Below are 17,766 nucleotides of genomic sequence, written 5' to 3'. Positions count from 1 at the left end.
AAGGGCAGAGGCGCAACCCTGCAATTGCTTGCTCACGCTACCGCTGGCAGAAGGGCCCTCTCTAAGAGGGGGGGGGGGGGGGAGGGGGCTCTAAATTGGGCCCCCTCTCGAGTGTATTTTTGTCCTTCTCATCTACACGCTGGTTCGGTACATTGGAGGAGGTGAAGGGGTTATCCACGCTTTACCCCACCACAGGCGAGCTGCCTACACGGTCCAACTGTTGAGTTCTCATAAGCGCTGCGTGGACACGGAGGTGCCACGCCGGGAGATCGAATATGTTCGAGCCAGTGGAGGCCTCCTGGATTCTACTGTAAGGCAAAATGTGAAAATGATAACCGAGCTATGGGTGCGTGTGTGTGTGCCGACTGTCATTTGAGTAGCGTAGTGGTGGTTAACGCACTAAGGTGCAAACGCCTTTTGGCTTCCTCTGGTCTAACACCGTCTGAGACGAGGCTCAAAAGAAAGCTGTCTCTGGTGTGGAACAAACAGTTTCAAAGACAATGCATCACATTATCATAGTGTGTTTTTTGTTTGCATTCTGACCACAAGTATTGTGGTTAATGCAGACGTGATTCCTTGTAAAAGGTTTCAATTTTGTGTTTTAACATCTTAACACAGTTGTTTTGTTGCCAGATAAAAGGGGAACAACTATTCACGGAATGGGAATATTTATCATTTATGCTGCAGGAGAAATCCGATGAGTTGTAAAGCTCTTTTTTTCCCCACATGTCCAGTGTGGGCACGGGGTCAGAGCGTTTCAACAACAGACAGTACCAAAAACACAGCAGGAGTGCAAAGTATTGGAATGATAAGCAAATCAGTAAAATTAGATACAACTAAAACAATGTTTTACTTACCAGGTAAAGGTCTTTTTCAGAAGCGACCTCGCCACAAACGATAGCTCAACGAAGTGGCTTATCATCACGTGGACACTGAAAGCAGCCGAACACTCGAAATGCGTGATGTTGGTTATGATTTAGGGAAAACCCGGAGGACCCGGAGAAAAAATCCACACGTCCACAGGGAGAGAGACACACACGCAAAATCCGAATATACAGCAGCAGACGTCAGGGTCAGGATCAAACCCACGAGCCCCCTGTATACCAGGCGAGGTAGTTAACATCTCCTAGCCGCCGTGACTTGTTGCAAAGGTTCACGGTTCGAGTCCAGCGGACCGCCCCGGTCATCACCGCGGGCGCAACGACCGTGATGATGCTTCACAACAAAGCGGTTTATCACGTGGACATTTTTTTTCCGCAGCCAAATAATAATCCGAAATCCGTGCGTCCCCCCCCCAGCCCCGAGTTAGATTCTAGGTTCACGGCGAACATCAGTGGCGAACATCCGAAACCAGTGATGACGGTGCCCCGGGCTCAGTTCCCCCACCCCCACGGACCTCCTCGAGCTCGACGCGGCAGCCCGCTGACATCGTTCATCCTGGGCGTGCGCGCGGTGCGTAACAGAAACAACAACAACAGAAAGCCACCGCTCCGCTAACAGGCACCTGCCGACCGGCACGGTAGCCCACACCACCCCCAGCCTGGCTTTAGAAGCCATACAACGAAAGGAGGTGGTGGTGGGTGGGGGGTGGGTGGTTGGTTGGTGGTTGGGTGTGTGGTTGGGTGGTTGGTTGGTGGGTGGTTGGTGGGTGGGAGGGTGGTGGGTGGGTGGTTGGTTGGTGGTTGGGTGTGTGGTTGGGTGGGTGGTTGGTGGGTGGTTGGTGGGTGGTGGGAGGGTGGTGGGTGGGTGGTTGGTGGGTGGTTGGTGAGTGGTTGGTTGGTGGTTGGGTGTGTGGTTGGGTGGTTGGTGGGTGGGTGGTTGGTGGTTGGGTGGGTGGGTGTGTGGTTGGGTGGTTTGTGGGTGGGTGGTTGGTGGGTGGTTGGTGGGTGGGAGGGAGGGTGGTGGGTGGGTAGTGCGTGCGTGTCATCCGACGATTTGGCAACAGGGGCCCTCCGGACGCACACAGTTGGCGAGGCCCCATCGGCCGCTTGCGTCAAGGAACGGGGGTGGTGGTGGTGTAAGGGGCGGGGTGGTAGTGTAGGGGAGGGTGGTGGTGTAGCGGTGGTGGTGGTGTAGGGGGTGGTGGTGTAGGGGAGGGTGGTGGTGTAGCGGTGGTGGTGGTGTAGGGGGGAGTGGTGGTGTAGGGGGGGTGGTGTAGTGGTGGTGGTGTAGGGGTGGTGTAGTGGTGGTGGTGTAGGGGGTGGTGGTGTCGGGGGTGGTAGTGGTGTAGGGGGGGGGGGTGGTGGTGTAGTGGTGGTGGTGTAGGGGGGTGGTCGTGTAGGGGGGGTGGTAGTGTGGGGGGGGGGGGTGGTAGTGTAGGGGGGGGGTATAGGGGGGGTGGTGGTGTAGGGGAGGTGGTGGTGTAGTGGTGGTGGTGTAGTGGTGGTGGTGTAGGGGGGTGGTGGTGTAGGGGGGGTGGTGTAGTGGTGGTGTAGGGGGGGTGGTGTAGTGGTGATGGTGGTGGTGGTGTAGGGGGGGTGGTGGTGGTGTAGTGGTGGTGGTGTAGGGGTGGTGGTGTAGGGGTGGTGGTGGTGGTGGTGTAGTGGTGGTGGTGTAGGGTGGTGGTGGTGTAGCGGGTGGTGGTGGTGGTGTAGGGGTGGTGGTGGTGTAGGGGGGGGTGGTAGTGGTGTAGGAGGTGGTGGTAGTGGTGGTGGTGTAGGGGGTGGTGGTAGTGTAGTGGTGGTGGTGTAGGGGTGGTAGTGTAGTGGTGGTGGTGTAGGGGGTGGTGGTGGTGTAGTGGTGGTGGTGTCGGGGTGACGGTGGTGGAGGTGTAGGGGTGATGGTGGTGGTGGTGTAGGGTGGGGGGGTGCCCGCGCGTGTATTTATAGCGGGGCCCGGCCCCAGCCAGCTGACTTCGTCGCAAGTTCAAGCGGGGCTCGCGTTTGAGGTGGCGGTCTGTGGTGAAGACCCAGGGGTGGTGGTGGTGGTGGTGTCGGCTCATCCCTCATAGGAGGTGAGAGAACTCCCCAAGCCCCTCTCTGTCTGCCTGTGTCTCTCTCCGTGTGTGTTTGTCAGTCAGCGGGACGTGTTGCTGTTGTTGTTGCTCGTTGTTGTTGCGCAGCGGTGGCGCTCTGGTTGTGTTTAAGCTTCCCCTGTTCGTCGAGTGCCGGCGGTGTTACCCGGCGTCGATCGATGTCACCCCCCCCACCACCACTAACATGCAGGTGGTGGTGGTTGTGGCTGTGGTTGTGGCTGTGGTGGTGGTTGTGGTTGTGGCTGTGGTGGTGGCTGCTGTGGTTGTGGTTGTGGCTGTGGTGGTGGTGAGAGTTGTGCGCGTTCCGATTCCTCGCAAATCCACGGCCGGCGACGATTTATCCGAACCGGCCCTGGGCGTGCTCCCTCCTGGGTCGACTCGGCCTTAAACCGGTGCGGCGTGCGTGTGAGACGAGCATCGTGGGGGGGGGTCGTGGGGGGTGGGTGGGGGGGTGGGTGGGGGTCGTGGGGGGGTGGGTGGGGGGGGTCGTGGGGGGGTGGGTGGGGGGGGGTCGTGGGGGGGTGGGGGGGTCGTGGGGGGGTCTACGATGGACAACGAACCCCACCGTGGTCCCGCGTGGCCTTCGATCGAACCTCGCCGATTCGCGTTACCGGCTTTCGGGCAGCCTCTCTCGGCGACTTGCCCCACACAGCACGGGGGGTTTACTTACACGAGGTAAGGACCTTTGTCTTTGTAATGGTGGTGGTGGTTGTTGTTGTTGTTGTGGTGGTGGTTGTTGTTGTTGTGTGGGGAGAACTTGCGGCCTACGAATCCACGGGTTCGATTCCCACGCTCGAACTGGCAACCGGTTCCCTTGGCCTCCCTCTAGGTCGACTCGGCCTTAAACAAAAACGAGTTAACACCCCCACCTCACCCCCCACCTCACCACCCCCACCGGTGCCGTAAACCATCACCACTTAGGGGGGGGGGGAGACAAAGGCGGTCGGGGGCCGTGGCGGTTTCGACCACCCCCTTGGGCCTCCCCATCGATCGATCGCTCCTCGCGAGCGGTTGTCAAGGGAACCGCTCGGGGTTGTTGTGGTGGTGGTTGTTGTGGTGGTGGTTGTGGTGGTGGTTGTGGTGGGGGAGCCGCTCCGGGAGTGCCCCGCCGATAACGGCGGCGACCTTGCCCGCGCAAGCTTTGTCTGTAGCCAGGTGGTGGTTGTTGTTGTGGTTGTGGTTGTTGTGGTGGTTGTTGTTGTTGTGGTTGTTGTTATTGTTGTGGTGGGGGAGCCGGTGGCCTACGGAAACGCCGGCGGCGGGAATCCTTCCCCGGTTCGATTCACGCCCTTGATTAAATTTCCGGTTCCCGGGTCTCCGCTTAGGTCGACTCAGCCTTAAACAAAAATCGAGACCCCGGTGCGGTGTGTAGGCGATCAGCAACACTTGGGGGTGGTGGTGGTGGTGGGGGAGACTGCCCTGTTCAGGGCCTCCTGGGGTGGTGTTGTTGCGATCTCTGTCCCTGTTACAAAGCAGATGTCCCGGGGGGGGGGGGGGGAGCTGCAGTGCCCCCCCACACCGCCCCCCCACCACCACCACACCCCCCACCACCCCCCCCCCACCACCACCACACCCCCCCCCACCCCCCCCCCCCCCACCACCACCCCCCCACCACCACCCCCCCTAGCGTCGGCTGCTGCTGACCCTGCGGTGCTGATCGTACTGCCCGCGCTGCCGCTGCTGTCCCTGCCGCTGCTGCTGCTGCTGCCGCTGCTGCTGCCCCTGCTGCTGCTGCCCCTGCTGCTGCTGCCCCTGCTGCCCCTGCTGCTGCTGCCCCTGCTGCTGCCCATGCCCGCGTTCTCTCTGTCTCGCGACGCCCGCGACCATTGTTCAGTGGCGGCGGGAGGAGGAGCGGTGGCGCAACGGTTAGCGCACCCGCACGATAACATTTCACCACCACCACACCCCCTTCTCCATCCAGCCACCCCGGTCGCCGCTGGTGAATCATCTGGCAACCCCTCCCCGTGGGTTCTTCAGCATTCACTGCCTTGCCATACCCTTCCCTCCCAGCACCACTGTGAAGTATGGCCAATGTTGCCCGAAACATCGCCTAATGTGTATATTTTTCGCCCCTTTATTGGTCACAGTTGTTATAAGACCCCCCATAGCCGAAAGGCCGTTGGGGGGGAAGCCTTCATCCAGCAGTGGACTGTACAAGACCTTGCCTTGCACAGTCCACTGCTGGATGTGCAAGGCTCTGCCACTGTGCAAGGGCCAATGCCATCCATGCAAGGGCCTTGCACAGTCCGACAAAGGGCCCAAAGGTAAAGGTGCGGTCCCCGCAACTGCTCGCTCACGCCACTGCCAGAGCCCCCCCCCTCTCGAGAGTCCCTATCGACAGAGCCCCCCCCGTCTACAGACCCCTCCCCTCTACAGAGCCCCCCTCTCCTCTACAGAGCCCCCCTCTCCTCTACAGAGCTCCCCCCGTTTCGAGAGCCCCTCTCTGGCCGCACACAGCGAGAGATATGCCCATCGAGTGGACAGTTTAACACGCCCTAGGGCTTTTGCGAGCAATGCCATCCATAACACTGTGTAACAAATTTGTATTTTTATTTTGTCCCTGGGTAGTAAGTGTTATTTACTAATTGCTTATGCCTCAAAAGTACAGAAAATGGCTATTGTTCCCCACAAACTTTGCTTTTGTGACCAGGACAGTGATATTTTGAACTTCTTTGGTTCTTTCGGTAAAGTCACGTAGAATGAGAATAAAATAATAAATTGATAAAATAAAATAACACAATAAAATTCTCACGACGTTTCGGCCACAACACAAGCGGCTTGTGTTGTGGCCGAAACGTCGTGAGAATTTTATTGTGTTATTTTATCAATTTATTATTTTATTCTCATTCTACATGACTTTACCGAAAGAACCAAAGAAGATGAATCCTTGCAGTCACGAAAGCTTTAAATCGAAATTTGATATTTTGAAATTTACCTATTTCCCAGAACATTCCAGATAGATTCAGTGCTGAGTAAACTTGGAGCAACTTCTATAACATTCTATAACTTTTCAATGATACAAATAGTAGTATAAATACAGGGGCCTTAAGCCCACCAGTTCAGTTTAGTTCCAGCTGCCTAAGTGGATACATATCTGCATTTTTCTGAGATGGCATCAAGAGGCTGCAAGCATCCGGCAGACACATTTTGTTATGTCTGCGGCCAATTTATCAAGACAAGAGCGACACAGTACTCTGTGGAAGCATCTGCTAAGATGTGTGAAGCCTACAAGGCATTTTTCGGCATCAAGACAAACCCTGGGCACCTCATTTCACCTGCGAGCAATGCAACAAAAACTCTGGAAGGTAAGATGAACAATTTGCTAGGAATTGTAGGTTATAAAATTGTAAAAGTTTAAAATTTTAAAATGTTTTGCAATTTTCAATGTTATTGAAAGAATATATATTAAAAAATGTTGCCAGAATCTCTTACACATAAGTCATGGGTGAAATAAATTTATTTTTGTAGGATGGTACAGAGGGGAAAAGAGAGCCATGAAGTTTACTATCCCAAGAATTTGGCGGGAACCCACTGACCACTCAAGCAACTGTTACTTCTGCATGGTGGAGCCTTCCAAACGTCGGACTGGCAAGAATGCACCTGCTATCACGTATCCGGACCTTCCTTCATCCATCGCCCCGGTGCCACACTGCCGTGAGCTCCCCATAACCACTCTTCTGGAGAGAGAGCAGCCGTCTTTAGAAGAGAGCAGCAAGTCAGAGAGCGAGGAAGACATTGTAGATCCAGATGACAATTTCAGAGGTGGAGCTGAGGAGAGAAACCCATATTACCCCAACCAAAAAGACCTCAGCTACTTGGTCAGAGATATTGGTCTCACCAAGTCCCAATGCCGAGCTTTTGACATCTCGGCTCAAGCAGTGGAACTTGTTGGATGAAAGTGTGCAAGTCGCAGATCAGAGGAAGCGTCACCAACCTTTATGCAGCTTCTTCACCCGTCAAGATGGGCTCTGCTTCTGCCACAATGTGACCAGTCTGTTCAAGGCAAAGTCCATATCCTTGATGCTTATCTTGATAAATTCTAGGAGAACATGGGAGCGTAAGGTGAGCGCTTCCACCAGGATATGCTGGACTTTGAACGCCGCTACCAAGATCAGTATAACGAGAACATAATGGGAGACTACATTTGGGGGCTGATTCGTGAAAGTGATTTACAGTATAATCGTAAATCTCGAAAAACTACGCACTTATAAATCTTTTGTAGTAATTTTTTTTATTACTTTAGTTTTAATATACGTACATTTTTATTCATGTTGCTTTTTTCTGACTTTATGTGAACTAAAAGACACAAATTCGCCCGTTTTCCTATTGAAAATAGGTACATTTGAACATATCACTCTTGGTCACAAAAGCAAAGTTTGTGGGGGAATAATCGCCATTTCCCATACTTTTTAGGCATAAGCAATTACGAAATAACACTTGCTACCCAGGAACAAATATTGTGTTAGAGAGTGTAATTAAAGGGGGTTTTTTTGGTGGGTCAGATGGCGTAAATATAAATGTTGTGTTGTTAAACGGACGGCAGCGCTTTTTAATATGACATCAAACCCGCATCATTAGCACGGTCGTCGGCTACGTAGGGTGCGAAAGAAGTTCGACCGTACTGCGCACGCATTTTAGCCGGGCGGTGGTGGGGGCATACTCCTGCGGAGGCAGCAGCAAGGGTTGGTGGATCACGCAAAGACAAAGACCCACCCCGTATAGCCTTAACAGGCTGTTGGGGAAAGTGCTGCTAGCGAGTAGGCCGTAACGACACGAGGGGGTGGGTGACCAGCACCACGCCCGGCCGCCTTTGTCTCCCTAGTGGCGGTGCTTACACATCGCACCAAGGCACTCATTTGAGGCTGAGTCGATCTAGGGGAGGCCCAGGACCGATTCAGATAATCGTCAATGGTGTTGGTCGTGAGCGGGAATTGAAATCGTGTCGCCCGGTTTGGAGTGCAGCGCGCTAACCATTAGACTACTGCTCCCCATTGGTAGATTGAGGGTCAGTGGATCACACGAAGACAAAGTTCCCCCATATAGCCTTAACAGACTGTTGGGGCAAGTGCTGTTAGCGAGCACCTATGAAGGCCGGCACGGCACACGAGGGGGTGTGTGGCCAACACCACGCCCGGCCGCCTTTGCCTCCCCCAGTGGCGATGTTTACACATCGCACCAGGTACTCATTTGAGGCTGAGTCGAGCTAGGGGAGGCCCAGGACCAGGTTCAGATAATCGTCACTGGTGTTGGCCGTGAGCGGGAATGGAACGCGGGTCGCCGGGTTCGAAGCGCAGCGTAGCGCTAACCGCACGCACACACACACACACCCACAGACACGCGATGTGAAACTCCCTTCACGCGGGTGCGAAGGATGTGTCATGCCACGGCTCGTCAGAAGAGAAGTGCAACGGCAAAATATGAACCCCGATCTGTTCCATCTGCACGGGGCAGAGTGTCGACCCCCTCGCACGCGTGCGGTTTTCTCCCGGGGGCGCTCCGGTTTCCTCCCACGTGTCAACGCTCATTAATCGGCGAGTAACAACTTCGCATATACAGGATCGCAGAGCTCGGGCATGCCTTCGCGCTGGCTTATCGCCTGGCTGCCCTTCCCGCTTGGTCCATGGTTCTTCCCCCCGCGTCTCCCGAGTCGTTTTTTTTTTCTTCTTTGAGAGCGACCGATGGCCGGTGTGGCACCGCGTTACAGGTTGGAATTATTACGGTGATGTTGAAATATTAACCTGCAAGGTTTCCTAATTCGTATGTCTGCCCTCTGGGATAATCAGTCGCTATGGAGCGTTCACCCTCTATGACCGGGTGAGAGCCCAATTGGAACCCGAGTCTCGAGGGAACTTTGAAAGGAGGAGTGGAAGTCTTAAGATTAAGTTAACTGGCAAGTTTAACAATTTGGTTTTATGTGTGCATTCATGTGCACACACGTCAACCACGATGGTGCCTATCATCATCAAGAGGCATGGTCAATACACGGCTGCCATCTCTCTCTCGATCCTTACAATGCAACAATCCACCCAGCACCTGTGCGCAAGCCGATTCCATTGCTCCATCTCTTTGCCGGACGAACTCCACTCGGACGAACTCCACTCGACCAATGGCCAATATCGCTTTGAGGAAACTCTCATGCTCGAGCACATTTGATTCTGTTCACAATTTGAACGATGACTTTCATCCGCATTTCATCATCGCTCTAGAAGTTCTTGTGTGTGTTTAGCTTGTTGTCCTTCCACCGCCCCCGCACCTCCGATTAGCGCGGTTGGCTACGTAGGGTGCGGCAGAAGTTCAGCGAACACACGTATTAATACGTACGTGCTCCAATCCTTTGCGTTCCCCTTCGCTCTGCACGCGCCTCTGGGTGTATTTTCAAGCGTGCATCTCTCCACGCTGCTTTGTGCACGGCGTGGTTCTGCGCCTCCGCTCCTAATAGGGCCACTTAGGCAGAGAAGCCCGCGCGGTCCTTCTGTCGCCGTGTTTTGGGAGTGACACCAAAACGAATGATTGGCTAGGATCGCAGAGTGGAGATTGTTTTTTTTTGTTTGCACGCAGGATCAACTTGTCGACCGCGTCGCCACGATCGTTTTTACATTTCACCCCCCCCCCCCCCCCCCCGCCAAGGCTGAAAAGGGTTTCAACGGCTTGTGTCTGTGTTGTGTGTCGTCTGCCCGGTAACGTGGGTTCACGATCACGCTCTTGATAGGGACACAATATGAATGAAATGTTCGCATGAAGTTGGGTTGCTCGTAGAGAATTCCCCCCTTTTTTAAAAACTGGGGGCAAATTTATCCAAGGGTTTTAACACCCAAAACTACAGACTATGGGTAGTGTTAGTGTTTGGGCAGTGTTAGTCTATGGGCTGTATGTATGTTGAACTTATTTCGCACCGTACGTAGCCAACCGTGCTAATTCGAGGTGCGATGTCTGGATCACCCGGTATTTTTTTCCCCCCTTCTCTCCCACCACCCTCCCCCTTGGAGAGCAACGACAATCAGATTTGTTTGCTACGGTGGTTAAATGTCCGAAGTCCACGATAGACAGCACAATTAAAGGCGAAGCTGAGAATTTAAGATTAAAAAACTTTTTTTTTTTTAAACAAAATTACAACGTTTAACCGATGACCCGCCCGGACGCGTACGTGACCCGTGTGGAACGCAGGCCGACGAAGCCCGTCGGGGCACCGCTCGCTCCTCGCCGGGACGCCATGGGGGCGGCCGGAGGGCCGGGAGGCCGCCCGGAGCCTCCCGATGGCGGCTGGGGCTGGGTGGTCCTGGGCGCCGTCTTCCTCACCATGAGCCTCTCGCTGCCCGTGCCCCAGTCGCTCGGCGTGTTCTTCGCCGTTCTGCAGGACGAGTTCGGCGCCTCGTCCGGCGCCACCGCCTGGGTGCCCTCGTGCATGACGGCCACGTTGCACGCCGCCGGTGAGCGACGCCGCGCCGTGCGGCTGCCCCGTGCGTCCCGCGCGGGATGGCGGATTTGCCGCGGCTCCACCCGGCGCGTGCATTCAGGCGCCGCGGTGGCTCGCAGATGTTAACTCCCTCGCCTGGTACGCAGGAGGTCGTGGGTTCCATCCCGACCCTGACGCCTGCTGTGTATTTGGAGTTTGCGTGTCTCTCTCCGTGGCCGCGTGGATTTACTTCCTGGGTGCTCCGGTTTTTCCCTCGATATTTAGAATCAATGTGCGTTTGGAGTATTTGGCTGCTATATATTTCCACGCGATAAGCCACTGCGCTGAGCTCTCGTTCGTGGCCAGATCTCATCTGAAAAAGAAGCTATATAGCTCAGTGGGCCTTACCTGGCAAAATAAAAAAAATAGTTTGTTGCTTTCGTGCTTCTCCAGGAACTACTGAGCAGCTTTATTTCGTGCCAACAGAAGTCTTAACGTCTGTTGTACGTACGTACATACAACTTCTCAACACAAAAAAAGCACTTCTAAAGAAATGTGTTTTTCAATCTAGAATTTTCTTTCTAAAAAAACCTTCGAGTCTCACGATCAATTCTCAGGATGGGGTCCCACCCAAGTGTCCGCAACTAGGGGGGAGCGACATCGCTGCTGCCGTGCGTGATCCCACAACGAGCCACTCTGCGAGCAATTTTGGGAGCATTGGGACGCTTGGCCCAACGCCAATTACGCCGTCTAAGGTACGGTGTATATGTACGGTGCGAAAGAAGCTCAACACAGTACGCGTGTAAAATTAAATACCCGCTGCGCGGACAGAGGCCAAGGCCGGGATTAAATAACCCGGTTTCGACTGCCGTGCCGGGAGATCGAATCGGCGACCCTGTGAATACGCCGATTTGCTGTTCCCCGTCCCAGTGTACAGTTCCCGTGATTAAACACGCGTAGCTTTGTCGGGCGGACTTTGCTTTTGCGAAGTGAGTGTGGCGTCCGAAGTGAATAACCGCCGTTATCGGATTGGCCCCCTCTGCCTCGCATTGCGAAATGCCTGTGACGACACGCGGTGAGCATCGAAAACTTTGCCCCTCCTAAGCGGCATGCGAAAGGTCAAATAGGACTCGAAGACTTTACCGTAGCCATCCTTATTTGAAACAAATTTTTTAAAGCGATAAAAAAATTGATTTTTTTATTTTTCAGAAGCGACCTGCCCATCGCAAATGATGGCCCAATGAAGTGGCTTATCAGCGTGTGCAAATTTTTCGAGCAGCCAAATGCTCTGAACGCATGATGTTGATTCCAAATGTGGAGGGGGGAAAAAACTGGAGGACCCGGAGAAAATTCCAGGCGACCATGGGGAGAACACGCAAACTTCAAATATACAGGGATCAGGGTCGGGATTGAACCCAGGACCTCCTGCATACCTGGCGAGGTAGTTAACATCTCGCCACTGCGATGCCCAGGGAGCAATGGCGGCTCTTTCTGCACGGCCGGTGACCAATCAACAACGATAACCACGGCAACGCAAAGGTTAGAATTCCAGACGCGAACCCATGACCTCCTGCGTACCCGGCGCGGTAGTTAACATCCCGATTCGCCATGGAAACACAAAGTTGGAACTTCAAAAGCGTGAAAAAAGCTGAACGGGGAAGTTCATTTTTTTATCGTATTGCCACATCTTGTTTCACGGCGGATGGCAGCCACGGAGGCCTTTGGGAAAACATTTTTTTGATCGTATCCAGAGAGGCAATGGTCTGATGGACTACAACATACGTTAATTATACATGTGGGGGCGACGGGACAGGGGGGAGGGGGGTGGCGGTGGCACATAACGGAGTTAGTAGTGGGGGGGGGGGGACGCTTATTGGTGCCGTGTGTAATCCCAGTTGAGGCAGTTGCGGTGTCAATTTCGGGGTTGGCAAATTTGGACGGACGCTGACACGCACTCAATTAAACTTTTTTTTTTTTACCAGCTGAGACACCACTGAGCTATACTGCAGCTTGTTTTTCAGAGGCGACCTGGCCACAAATGACAGCTCGACGAAGTGGCTCACCATCTCGTGGAAATTTACAGCAGCCAAACACTCTAAACGCGTGACGTTGATTATAAATGACGAATGACGTCAAGGAGTTCGGGGACGTCCACTGTGAGACCTCGTTAAAGGTCGTTGCGCTGGCAGTAATGACCAGGGCGGCCGCTGTAATCGAACCGTGAACCTTTGCAACACGTCACGGTGGCGAGATGTTAACTGCCTCGCATGGTATACAGGAGGTTATGGATCCGATTCTGACCCTGACGCCTGCTGTATATTTGGGGCTTGCAGTGTCTCCCTCTCTCACCCCGTGGCCGCGTGGATTTGTCACTGGGCCCTCCGGTTTTTTTCCTATACACATTTAGAATCAACGTGCGTTTCGAGTGGCTGCTGTACATTTCCACGCGTTAAGCCACTCGGTTGAGCTATCGTTTGTGATAGCCTGATTGCTTCTGAAAAAGAGCTTTATAGCTCAGTGGGGCCTTACCTGGTCAAATATAAATAGTTTTAATCTTGACTTGAAGCTTTCATGACTGCAGGAATTAATATTCTTTGGGTGTTTCGGTAAAGTCACGTAGATAGGTTCAAAGAAAATAGCAAAAAAACTACGACATTTCGATCGCAACACAAGCGGTCGTGATCAGGAAAAGAGGGGGGTTAGCTTCTGAAGACAACTGTTTACAGTGAAACCTTGGATTGCGAGCATAATTCGTTCTGGAAACGTGCTCGTAATCCAAAGCACTCGTATATCAAAGCGAATTTCCCCATGAGAAATAATGGAAACTCAGATGATTCGTTCCACAACCCAAAAATACTGTATTCATATAAAAATGAGTAATACAAAATACCTTTTTTATATTTTTATTATTTAAATTTAATATAAAGTAATCAAATGTATTAATTACATTTAATCCGGACTGGTGTGAGGGAGACGAGAGAGAGGAGAGGACGACTTTCACTTGCAGCACAGTTACTAAAGAACAGTTGCTACACTTGGACACAATAAAAAAAATGTTGCCAGAAAACAGGGGAAAAACCCTATTATTACATTTTGGTACTGGCAAAGGAGGTCTAATGATGTAGATGCTCACCCCGAGCCCTCATTACTTTGAGAGTGCATTGTCTTTGAGCTGTACGCCTTTTGGCGTCATCTGGTCGAGCATCAATTGGGTCGAGGCTCAAAAGAAAGCCGTCCCTTGGTGTGGATCAATCAGTTTCAAGGACAATGCATATATCATCATAGTATGTTTTTTTTTTACATTTTGACTGCAGGTATTGTGGTTAATGCAGACATGAATCCTTGTAAAAAGGTTTCCGTTTTGTTGCCATAAAAAAAGGGGAACAACCCCATTATTATGTAAAAAAAAATGCTTTACGCACACACACATGGTCACAACACTATAGTACTGTGGTAAACAGTATACGCTCGCACGGATGTTGACTATACGAGTGAGGCACGCCGACTGAGACCGAGCATGGGAGATGATTACCCACAATCCCGCAGCGAGAGAGAGAGAAGAACCATTGGCTCGGTTGTGATCACGTGACGCTCGGCAGACAAAGCGCATACTGTGCGTACTGCTCGTATTGCAAGACCCTCGCTCGTTTGTCAAATTATTATTTATTTAAACATTTTGCTCGTCTTGCAAAACACTCGCAGACCAAGTTGCTCGCGATACAAGGTTTCACTGTATGTGTTAATGTGAGAGATTAGCATGTTAATGTGAGAGTTTAGCATGTTAATGTGGGAGATTAGCATGTTAATGTGAGAGATTAGCATGCTAATGGCAGATCGCCGATCAGCAACCTTGAGGATGGTGCGCGAAGGTGGCTGTGCTAGTGTCAGAAATTTAACCTGTTAATGTCAAAAAATCAAGGAACATCACAGCCAGTTATGACTTCAACGTCCTTCCAATGATTGCTCAGTTTGTACCCATCTTCTCGGTTGAAATTGTGTCTGTGTCTATATATGTGGATGGCTTCATGAACGAATCTTTGTTGATAGCCAGTGGGTTTGCAGAGTACCTTCGTCTTGGAGAAATCAATTTCGTGTGTGCCCACCGCATGAAAACAATGATCAGCCATGGCCGTGGTATTGGTCCTACCGTGTTTCAGATCTGCCTTATGTTCACGAACACGGTCCGAGACATGTCGCTTAGTTTCCCCAATGTTACTACTGCCGCAGACACAGCTTAGTTTGTAGACGGCGGGGTATTGCATGTCAGGGATCACATCCTTCACAGATGAACCTACGTGACTTTACCTGAAAGACCCCCAAAGACTTTAAATAGTTTAGTTCAACGTGCATATTATGGACGTCAAAACGTAAAGAACAGGCCCACATTCAATTTTCAAGCGGCGAGAAATGACCCCAGCCTGTGAGATCCACCACGACAACAGGGCAGGATTCATTCTAGCGCCGTGTTGCTGTACTGCACTGAATTCTGGGTCCCACAATGTTTGTGCGGAGGGTGGCGGAGGAACAATCTAGTGGTCAGCGCACTGCGCTGCAAACCCAGCGACCCGAGTTCGATTCCCACTCACTACCAACACCAGTGATGGCGATTATCTGAATCTGGTCCTGGGCCTCCCCTAGGTCGACTCAGCCTCAATGAGTACCGAGTGCGGTGTGTAAACGTCGCCACGAGGGAGACAAAGGCGGCCGGGCGCGGTGTTGGCCACCCACCCTCTCGTGTGCCGTTCCGGCCTTCAAAGGCGCTCGCTAACAGCACTTGCCCCAACAGTCTGTTAAGGCTATACGGGGGATCTTTGTCTTTGTGCGGAGGGACTCTTGCCTATGACACCAGGCAACTCGACACCGCCGTTTGCTTAGCAGGAAAGTCAAACCGGTCTGGCGGTGGGTGGGCGGGTGGCCTGCTAACTCAAATATTGCCGACGAACGTAAGCTGATGGGCAAAAATATTATGCAATTTTATTGCCACCAGTTTAAACAGAGGCCCCTGCTGCATTAATTTATCGGACTTTTGACGGTGCCCTGGTGGTGGTGTCATTGTTTGCGCACTGGCCTTGAGCTCGACTTGCCGCCGTTTCGGTTCCCACTATCGGCCGTTACGGCGGTTGACCCAATGATGGCAGTAGCCTCTGTCCTCCCAGCAGTGTGAATGGGTGGAACCGGTCGACCGGCAGGTCACGTTCGGCAGGGTATGGCGTGGGGTACTTCCACATCTTCCACGGCGTCTGGCCAGGAGGAGGTATGTCAAAGCGAGGAGGTGCCGGCGATGTTTGCGTCTCGAACGAGGTGTTTCTCGAATCGTACGTCGAACTTCTTTCGCGCCCTATGTACCCGACCGCGCTAATCGGAGGCGCGGGGAGTGGAGGCTAAGGAGCGAGGGCTCGGCGGGTCGTGCCGCACGCAGGCCCCATCTCGAGCGCGCTGGCCGGACGGATCGGCTGCCGTTCGACGGTGCTGCTGGGCGGCCTGCTCACCAGCGTGGGCCTCATCCTCGCGTCGCTCAGCGGCTCTATCGGATACCTCTACGCTGCCGCCATCGTCAGCGGTCAGCTCGCTCGCCCGCACGCTCGCCCGCACGCAGTCACCCGCACGCTCGCCCGCACGCAGTCACCCGCGCGCTCACCGGCGCGCTCACCACCACGTGTTCACCCGCTCGCTCACCACCACGTGTTCACCCGCACCCACGCTCACCCATGCGCTCACCCGCTCCCTCGCCCGCACGCTCGCCACCGCACGCTCGCCCGCGCGTTCACCCACACCCTCACCCCCATGCGCTCATCCGTGCGCTCACCACCACACGCTCGACCGCGCGCTCAATCGGCCTCGTCTGAAGCCATCGTGTGACCCCCCCCCTCGCACTCGGTCGTAGATCCGCGAGTCGCTCGTCACGACGCCACGTGCAAGAGGACGGACGGTGATTTTTTGCCGTTTGCTGAATCGGCAAGAGCACCGACAACCGGTTATCGCCGCGCAGTTTATGGGCACGAGGGGCTTGGACTTGCGACCACCCCCCCCCCCCCCCCTCGCAAAACGCGCCAGGGTCTGCTGGCGCAGCGGCGTGGCGGTTGCGTAACCTCGGTGCGGGCCAGCGTTGCTCAACAGCTGGGCCAGCCTGTGCTCTCCGGCACTGCCGTCAAAAACACGCGGTTCTCAATTAGCGGGGTCGCCAAGTTCAAATCGCGATCGCGGCCCAACGATTGAACTATTTTAACTATTTGCATTTCACGAGGCAAGGGCCCCCCGCTGAGCTGCGTCGCTTCCTTTTCACAAGCGACCTGGCCGCCACAAATGATAGCTCAAGGAAGTGGCTTATTGCATGTGAATTTAGAGCAGTCGCCAAATACTCTTGAACGCACGGTTCTGAAATTGGTGCTCGTTTTAATGACCCGCGCGGGATGATTGATGGGCCTAGTTGCGGCGCCATTGTGGCCTGGTGTACAGGAGGTCGTGGGTTTGAACTCGACCCTGACGCCTGCTGCTGTATATTTGGAGTTTGCTTGCCCCTCTACCCCGTGGTCGCTTGCTTCTTTCTCCGGGTCCCCCGGATTTTCCCTCCACATTTTAGAATCGACATGGCGCCTTCAGGAGTATTCGGGTGCCGTCTTCCCTTGAGCTTATCATTTGTGACGTCCGGGTCTCTCGCACAGCTCAGTGCAGGGGGGGGGGGGGGCTCAGCCTGCTGAAGTAAAACAATGTAATAGTTAACTTTATAGTTTTATTGCATTTGCATCCTCTCGTCCGTACACCGTGGGTACGGACGAGAGGACGAAGCGCCTCTCATCGTGACGTGCGCGCCGCACTTTGCCCAGCTGTGAGCGACTGTAACACGAACGGCGGTCAGAAGTCGAAACGTCGCACGGGCCGCGCTCCTGACAACGGGGCGTCGTGTTTCCGGCGACTCGGACAGAGCTATTACAGCCGGACGGGCGGGGGCGGGGGGGGGGGGGGTGGCTGCGGTGGGACGCTGACGTCAGCGGGGTCGTGGAGGCGCGCTCCCTTCCGCCGAACACCTCTAACGGTTACCGCAGGATCTGGGGGGGCTGGCACTTGGCTAGCCGTCGGCGATGTTTCCCCGTCGAGCCACCGGCCGGCGGGAGCAAATTTGGAAGGCTCTGCAGTGGCATCGCGGTTCGCATGGCCAACCGTCCATACGTACGTAATACAGGGTGCTTCAAGAAAACGTGAACGCTTCTGAGAATTTGCAACAACGCCGCGAGAAATGTGCTGCCTCTGGGCCCTGGAGGCCACCTGGAGAAGATTCGAGGCACGTGTTGACAACGGTGACGAACAAGTGGAGGCTATTTGACTTTTTGAAGCTATTAACATGCATTTGTTATCATGTTACAGTGCAATATCCCTTTAATTTGCCATTAAAAACGATAGT

At 53.7% G+C, this 17,766-nt stretch overlaps 1 protein-coding gene across 3 annotated transcripts in view; it reads left to right on the top strand.

The window, feature by feature from the left end:
- Window positions 1-2,820: 2,820 nt before the first annotated feature.
- LOC116955087 (monocarboxylate transporter 3-like) overlaps window positions 2,821-17,766 on the top strand; it is a 28,369-nt gene continuing 13,423 nt past the window's right edge. The window contains exons 1-3 of one of the 3 annotated variants that reach the window (XM_032976054.2): window positions 2,821-2,953; window positions 10,139-10,401; window positions 15,787-15,927. In XM_032976054.2, the coding sequence (XP_032831945.2) occupies window positions 10,185-10,401; window positions 15,787-15,927 (358 nt within the window). In that variant the 5' untranslated portion in view covers window positions 2,821-2,953; window positions 10,139-10,184. Of the gene's footprint in view, window positions 2,954-3,515; window positions 3,650-10,138; window positions 10,402-15,786; window positions 15,928-17,766 lie in introns of those variants that run through there. The other 2 variants (XM_032976053.2, XM_076052859.1) reach the window with 2 other exon arrangements.

The sequence above is a fragment of the Petromyzon marinus genome, chromosome 58 (assembly GCF_048934315.1).
Source record: "Petromyzon marinus isolate PM22_M1 ecotype Great Lakes invasive population chromosome 58, UKy_Petmar_22M1.pri1.0, whole genome shotgun sequence".
Classification (NCBI taxonomy): Eukaryota; Metazoa; Chordata; class Hyperoartia; order Petromyzontiformes; family Petromyzontidae; genus Petromyzon; species Petromyzon marinus.
This window is presented reverse-complemented; position numbering and strand designations above follow the sequence as displayed.